The sequence below is a fragment of the Saccopteryx leptura genome, chromosome 8 (genome assembly GCF_036850995.1).
Source record: "Saccopteryx leptura isolate mSacLep1 chromosome 8, mSacLep1_pri_phased_curated, whole genome shotgun sequence".
In the NCBI taxonomy this organism is placed as follows: domain Eukaryota; kingdom Metazoa; phylum Chordata; class Mammalia; order Chiroptera; family Emballonuridae; genus Saccopteryx; species Saccopteryx leptura.
The window spans coordinates 28,311,236-28,318,143 of NC_089510.1; the positions used below are offsets into that span (position 1 = coordinate 28,311,236).

Below are 6,908 nucleotides of genomic sequence, written 5' to 3' on the forward strand. Positions count from 1 at the left end.
GCATCGTCAGGGGCAGAGCTGGGCCGGGCAGGGGCCTCTGTGGGCATCGTCAGGGGCAGAGCTGGGCCGGGCAGGGGCCTCTGCGGGCATCGTCAGGGGCAGAGCCGGGCTGGGCAGGGGCCTCTGCGGGCATCGTCAGGGGCAGAGCTGGGCTGGGCAGGGGCCTCTGCGGGCATCGTCAGGGGCAGAGCTGGGCAGGGCAGGGGCCTCTGCGGGCATCGTCAGGGGCAGAGCTGGGCTGGGCAGGGGCCTCTGCGGGCATCGTCAGGGGCAGAGCTGGGCCGGGCAGGGGCCTCTGCGGGCATCGTCAGGGGCAGAGCTGGGCTGGGCAGGGGCCTCTGCGGGCATCGTCAGGGGCAGAGCTGGGCCGGGCAGGGGCCTCTGCGGGCATCGTCAGGGGCAGAGCCGGGCTGGGCAGGGGCCTCTGTGGGCATCGTCAGGGGCAGAGCTGGGCTGGGCAGGGGCTTTGTCCTTCGGAGGCAGAGCAGCGGCTCCACTACACTGACTTTAACACTGAGCGTGCAGATTTGACAGTTAGTAGTAAAAGCCATAACGGACAATTTTATCATTGGTTTTAGTTCTTTATAACCAGACCCACTTCTTGTAATAAAACTAATGTTCAACTTAAGGGATTCTACTCATGAACACATTTTTAAAGAAAATATAGTCTGTATGGAAAAGGAAACTTTCTATAACTGCCTGTTTTCTCTTCTGAATTCCACAACAGAAACAGACTATCTATGATGGCAAGGACTTTACCCTACGGCATCAGAACACAAGCTATAAACAGGAATCTGTAAAACTCAAAACACTTAAAAACGCTATAGAAAACAAATTAAATTAAATTAAAAATACTATGAAAAACAAATACTATAAAAAAGTTTCAACAATGAGGATACCCTAAGTTAGGGGTCTACACACTCCAACCAAAGGACAAGTCCTCACGTTCACGGACTGCAAACTAAAAGTGATTCTTAGTATTTTTAAAAGGCTTTAAAGGAAAGATGAGGAGACACTGGGTTTATGTGACTGATGCACAATGATAAAATGTTTAATCGCTCCTTTAAAGCAGTGGTCCCCAAACCCCGGGCCGCGGACCGGTTCTGGTTCTCAGAGAAAGAATAAATAACTTACATTATTTCCGTTTTATTTATATTTAAGTCCGAATAATGTTTTATTTTTAAAAAATGACCAGATTCCCTATGTTACATCTGTCTAAGACTCATTCTTGATGCTTGTCTCATAAGTTTGACAATTATATTTAAAAATACCAGTTTTCACACCGGTCGCATAATTTTATTTTGTGCATTTACCTGTCCCACCCTAAAGGCCGGTCCGTGAAAATATTTTCTGACATTAAACTGGTCCATGGCCCAAAAAAGGTTGGGGACCACTGCTGTAAAAAAAAGGTTTGGTGACCCTCACCCTCACCTAAACAAAAATAAGAGTTAAGAGAAAGCCAGATCAACAGTTTAAGATATGCCAAGTTTGAGGTAAAAGCAAAGCATCTCAAGTAAAATGAAAACTTGTAAAATTTGAGTTGTAAAGTAAAAAAAAAAAAAAAAAAGATATTTATAATTGATCAAATTCAAGCACGTATTAGGAAGTCAAAGATGTGAAAGTCGATGTATTGTAAGTACTAAGGAAAAGAACAGGAAGAAGAAAATTGTGCCCCTTTATTTTTCCTTATCCTGGGTGACCCTCAAAAATTAGTCTTAGGTATCATTAGGACATATGTTACAAAAAAAAAAAGGAGAATTATACCTGTAGCTTAGCTATTCATCAATGATTTATACTCACCTTCCTCAGACTAAGCCATTAGAAAGTGGCTATCCAATGAGACATTTCTCAACCTACTGACACCCCAGTCTGGCAGATGTGATGTGAGCAGAAATGAGATATATCACCATAAGACCTAGAGAGTGTCATCACCCAGGTGTTCCTCTACACTCTGTCTTCATCAATCTGTCTACCAGATACCAAGGCTAAAGGTGAGCTTGTAAGCTACAGAGTTGCTGCAAACCTGGGTCCCTGAACAATTTGAGTGTTAAACCACAGAGATTTTAAAATTTCTATTATAGGCCCTGGCTGGTTGCCTCAGTGGATAGTGTCAGACCAGCGTATGGACATCCCAGGTTTATTTCCTGTTAGGGCACACAAGAGAAACAACCACTTGCTTCTCTCCTTCTTCCCTCCTGCAACCAGTGGCTCGACTGGCTCAAGCATCAGCCCTGAGCACTGAAGATAGCTTGGCTGGTCTGAGCAAGTCAGCCTCAGGCACTAAAAATAGCTCCGTTGATTCAAACACTGGCCCAGAAGGGGGATGCCAGGTAGATTCCAGTCAGGGTGCATGCTGGACTCTGTCTCACTATCTCCCCTCCTCTCACTTAGAAAAAAAAAAATTAGTTAAGTTAAATTTCTATTATAACAGCTATCATTATTTTAAATCCACAGACACAGAAAAGAAGCTATTAATGAACGAAGAAAGCACAATGTCCAAGATGTTGAGGAATGAGAGTATTTAACACAGGGTAGTAGGGATAGCAGTGCCCCGTACTGAGCTCAGAGTGAAAAGGGCTACAAATAAATCAGCGGCAAGAAAGATACTGGTAACCCGAAGTTTCATTTCAGTTGAGATGTTAACACAGAAAACCAGTTTAAAGAAAAGGAAATAGTCTACTACTACAATTCCACTTTGTGTTTGATGAAACATTTGTCAGGTTAAAACCCATCTCCATAAAAATAGTGCTGTGGTCAAATGAGTCTGGAAACACTGCATGCTATAAACTGACAATACACAGCAGCATATATTCCTGCAGTAAAGAAATACGTGTGTCTTTTTTAAACGAGCTTTTCCATACTTAGTTGACCACGGAATCCTTTTTCATTCAATACCCACTGATACCCCTTCCACTTTGGGAAATATGAGTAAAAGCTTGGTTTGAAAAGCAAAAAGGAAGCCAGACTGCACGGGCAGAAGAGAAAAAGATGCCTGTAGAAATATATGTGACAGCGTTCTATCACTGAAAACCCTTCTAATAATAAATTCCTCCCTTATTTTTAATTTACAAAAGAACAACCACATAAACATCCCATTAGTGGGTACTCAAATTACATGTATGGAATTTTTATTAAGATAGTTCAACGAAATATTGGCAAAAGGTGGCATATAATACTTAAGCTTTTAAAAACTAACTTTAGAAGGACACGTACCTTCATCTTTATACTTTATTGTAACTTCATCATTACTCAGAAGTTTTCCTCTGAAAACTCGCTGCATCATTAGCACTAATTCGTCGTAAGTAATATCTTCATTATGAATGGGAATTCGTCGAATATCTTCCCCAAGTTGAGCTTTGATGATCAGCTTCCCACTTAGGTCCAACTGTCCATTCATGGTGGAATCCAGGGTGGTAGATATATACAACTGAGAGAAAGACTGATAAAATGATTATGATTAAAAAGCTGTAAAACATACCTTAAAAGTTGAAAAAGCAGCCCTGGCTGGTTGGCTAAGTAGATAGAGCACCGGGCGTGCAGATGTTCTGGGTTCGATACCCGGTCAGGGGACAGGTGAGAAGCAACCACCTGCTTCTCTTCCCCTCCCTCTCCCTCTTCTGTCTCTTCTCCTCTCCCTGAAGAACCAAGGGCTCGATTGATTCTGGTGTCTGGCCCTGGGCACCAAGGATAGCTAGGTTGGTCTGAGCTTTTAGCCTTAGGCATTGAGAATAGCTCAGTTGATTCAAGCACTGATTGCTGGATGGATCCGGGTGGGGGCACAGGCAAGAGGAGTCAGTATGTCTATTTCCCCTCCTCTCACTTAAAAAAAAAAGTTGAAAAAGCAAAACTATTACTAGAATCTGAAAAATTCTGACCATCAAAAGATTATATTATTATATGCATAAGAAAATAAGTTTCATTATTTCATTCACATTTTTAACTACTTATCTTACATTATTACCATTTAGATTTCTAATTTAATGTGTCTAAAAACAAACTCCTAGTCTTCCCTTCAAAATCTGCTTCTTCTACAGTCTTTGCAATCTGTTAGTGACAACTCCTTCCTTCCAGCTGTTCAAGATTTAAAAAAATATATTAGTTCCTCTCTTTTCCTCACACCTTACATCCACCAAATTACTAACAAATCTAAAATCTAGTTGTCGCTACTTTTTTTTTTTTTTTTTTTTTTTTGTATTTTTTCGAAGCTGGAAACGGGGAGGCAGTCAGACAGACTCCCGCATGCACCCTACCGGGATCCACCGGGCACACCCACCAGGGGGCGATGCTCTGCCCATCTGGGGTGTCACTCTGTTGCAACCAGAGCCATTCTAGCACCTGAGGCAGAGGCCACAGGGCCATCATCAACGCCCGGGTCAACTTTGCTCCAATGGAGCTTCAGCTGCGGGAGGGGAAGAGAGAGACAGAGAGGAAGGAGAGGGGGAGGGATGGAGAAACAGATGGGCGCTTCTCCTGTGTGCCCTGGCCGGGAATCGAACCCGAGACTCCTGCATGCCAGGCCAACGCTCTACCACTGAGCCAACCGGCCAAGGCCTAGTTGTCGCTACTTTTAAAATCTCTCCCTTGGCCCTGGCTGTCTGGCTCAGTGGATAGAGCGTCAGTCCAGGGTATGGATGTCCCAGGCTTGATTATAACTCAGGGCACACATGAGAAGCAGCCATCTGTATCTCTTCCCCTCTCTCTCTTTCCCCCCTTTTCTCTCTTCCTCTCCCATTGCCAGTGGCTCAACTGGTTTGAGTGCTGGCCCCAGATACTGAGGATAGCTCAGCTGGTCCAAGCATGTCAACCTCAGGCACTAAAAATAGCTTGATTCAAGAATCCGCCCCAGACAGGGGTTGACAGGTGGACCCCACTCCAGGCATGTGCAGGAGTCTCACTGTCTCACCTCCTCTCACTTTAAAAAGAAAAAAATCCCATCTCTTCACTGTCTTCAGTGCCTGCCAATTCACTTATTCTTTGGTGTGTCCCAATGGGCTGTGAATTCCCTGGGGCCAGGAACCAGGGCTTCTTCCCAAAGGTTGTCCCCAGTTTCTGCGGGCATCTCCTTCCAGTATGCTGTACAAATATTACAAAACTGAGGGTAGGTACCACAGAATTTTCCCTTTACGAGAAAATCGCATACCCACATTTTTTTTGAACAGTATAATTTAGATCCTCTTTTTCTCTAACTTCAGTCTCAAAGTAGAAACTGGTAGGAACTACTCCTAGTGTCCGGGGCTGCTGGTGAGATCCTGACAGCAGTTTCTTCTCCCACCTTTGTCCTTGCCCCATTCCCTCTTACGTCCAGAAATGAATGACACAGCCACCAACTTATGAAACCTTCCAACAGAAACACTGCTCTCACGCCCAAGGACACATAAGAAGGCTGCCTCTTGAACAGTGATCTAGCTTCATGATCAAATCTCCTACTCCACTAACCCAAAGGGACGTGATTAGGCCCGTCCAGAGGGCAGCAATTTCCTTTAAGAAATTCTAAGCAAAATCAATCCTAGATTGAATGCACGGGGCCTTCAATCGGCCTGACCAGAGGCAATGGAGCAAGATGGTCAGGATTCCCCCTACGAGGCCGTGTGGCCTTACACAAGTATTTCTGGAAGCCTCGTTTTCATCACATGCAAAATGGGAATATCTACATTTGGAAGGATCCTTACGATTAAACGAGATCATGCATCTAAAATGTACTACTCACATAAATTAGGGGATATTCCAAAATGAGTATGAAGCGATAAAATATCCCCTAATTTTTGTGAGCAGCAGGCTCTGTGCAGTACCTAGCAAAGGGAAGTCTGAAAAGTTAGCTCTCGATCACCCTCACTACAAAACTGGGTCGGGCCTTCAGACGGCGTTCGATTCAGCACCGACCAGGCCAAGGACACAGGTTCCTCTTACAAGACCCCCATCAACTTATTCCCGTAGACGCCATTCTCCACCCTCCTCGCGGTAGGCGCTCGACCACCGCAGGCCTCCCCAATCACCTCCCGTCTCCCTCGGGCAGCCCGATCTCCGCGAGCCGGCCAAACCACCGCCACGGCCACGGCCCTCGGGGTGCAGACACCCCACGGCCCGCCGCGCCGCGCCCCCGCCCCCGGGGACCCCGCTCCCGCCCCCACGCGAGGCCCCAGCCAGCCTCGCGCCCCCCGGCCTGCAGCCCCCAGCCGAGGCACCTCGGGCCGCACCCGCCGGCGCCCGCGGGCTCGAACGAGGCCCTCCCAGCGCTTCCCCGCCTTCCGCCCGCTTTGTCCCAGACAGCGGCCGCGCCCGGGTCCCCAGCGGCCGTACCGGCTTCCCGAGGCCGCGCTGACCCGACCGGTGTAAGGTCGCCGAGCTCCGAGGCGTCGGGGGCGGCGACAGTCACAGCCCACTTCGCTGGCCTCCGCAGCCGCCTCACCTCGCTCGCAGGCTCGCGCGGGCCCGGGCCAATCGCACGGACCCACCAACCCCAGCGGGAGCTCAGGCCCAGTACGTGGCAGGTGGAGGAAGAAGAGGGGCGGGCGCAAGAGAAAATTCTGGCCCTTCGCCCCGCCTCACAGCAAGCAGGGCAGCCCAGGACGCATGCGCAGCGTCAGGGGCGCGGGGCTGTGAGGGCCCGGGTCTAAGGGTGCTGCAGTCTGTGCTTTCTCACTGGATGACCGAGTATAGGAAGTCCGAGCTGAATGGTTGTACGCATGCGCAAGGCGTGACCAAAAACTTCCGGTTTTCCTGACTGTACTGTATTTCTCGTCTATCACACGTGGGCGGGGCGTAGAGTGTGCTGTTCTGGAATTTTTTTAAGAGCCAGCTGAAAGTGGGCATTTGTCCAAGTTTGCATTTTGTTCTTTCGTGATCATTGTAATTCTCCTCGACCTACTCTCGCAAGACAACCTTTTTACCGCCTTTCTTCTACAAACTCA

General features: G+C 47.6%; 1 protein-coding gene across 6 annotated transcripts in view; it reads right to left on the bottom strand.

Moving 5' to 3' along the window:
• TFG (trafficking from ER to golgi regulator) overlaps positions 1-6,611 on the bottom strand; it is a 29,684-nt gene extending 23,073 nt beyond the window's left edge. The window contains exons 1-3 of one of the 6 annotated variants that reach the window (XM_066348018.1): positions 6,298-6,609; positions 4,904-5,073; positions 3,214-3,439 (exon numbers count right to left, since the gene is read on the bottom strand). In XM_066348018.1, the coding sequence (XP_066204115.1) occupies positions 3,214-3,397 (184 nt within the window). In that variant the 5' untranslated portion in view covers positions 3,398-3,439; positions 4,904-5,073; positions 6,298-6,609. Of the gene's footprint in view, positions 1-3,213; positions 3,440-4,903; positions 5,074-6,297 lie in introns of all 6 variants that reach the window. The other 5 variants (XM_066348020.1, XM_066348022.1, XM_066348019.1 and 2 more) reach the window with 5 other exon arrangements.
• Positions 6,612-6,908: the final 297 nt, after the last annotated feature.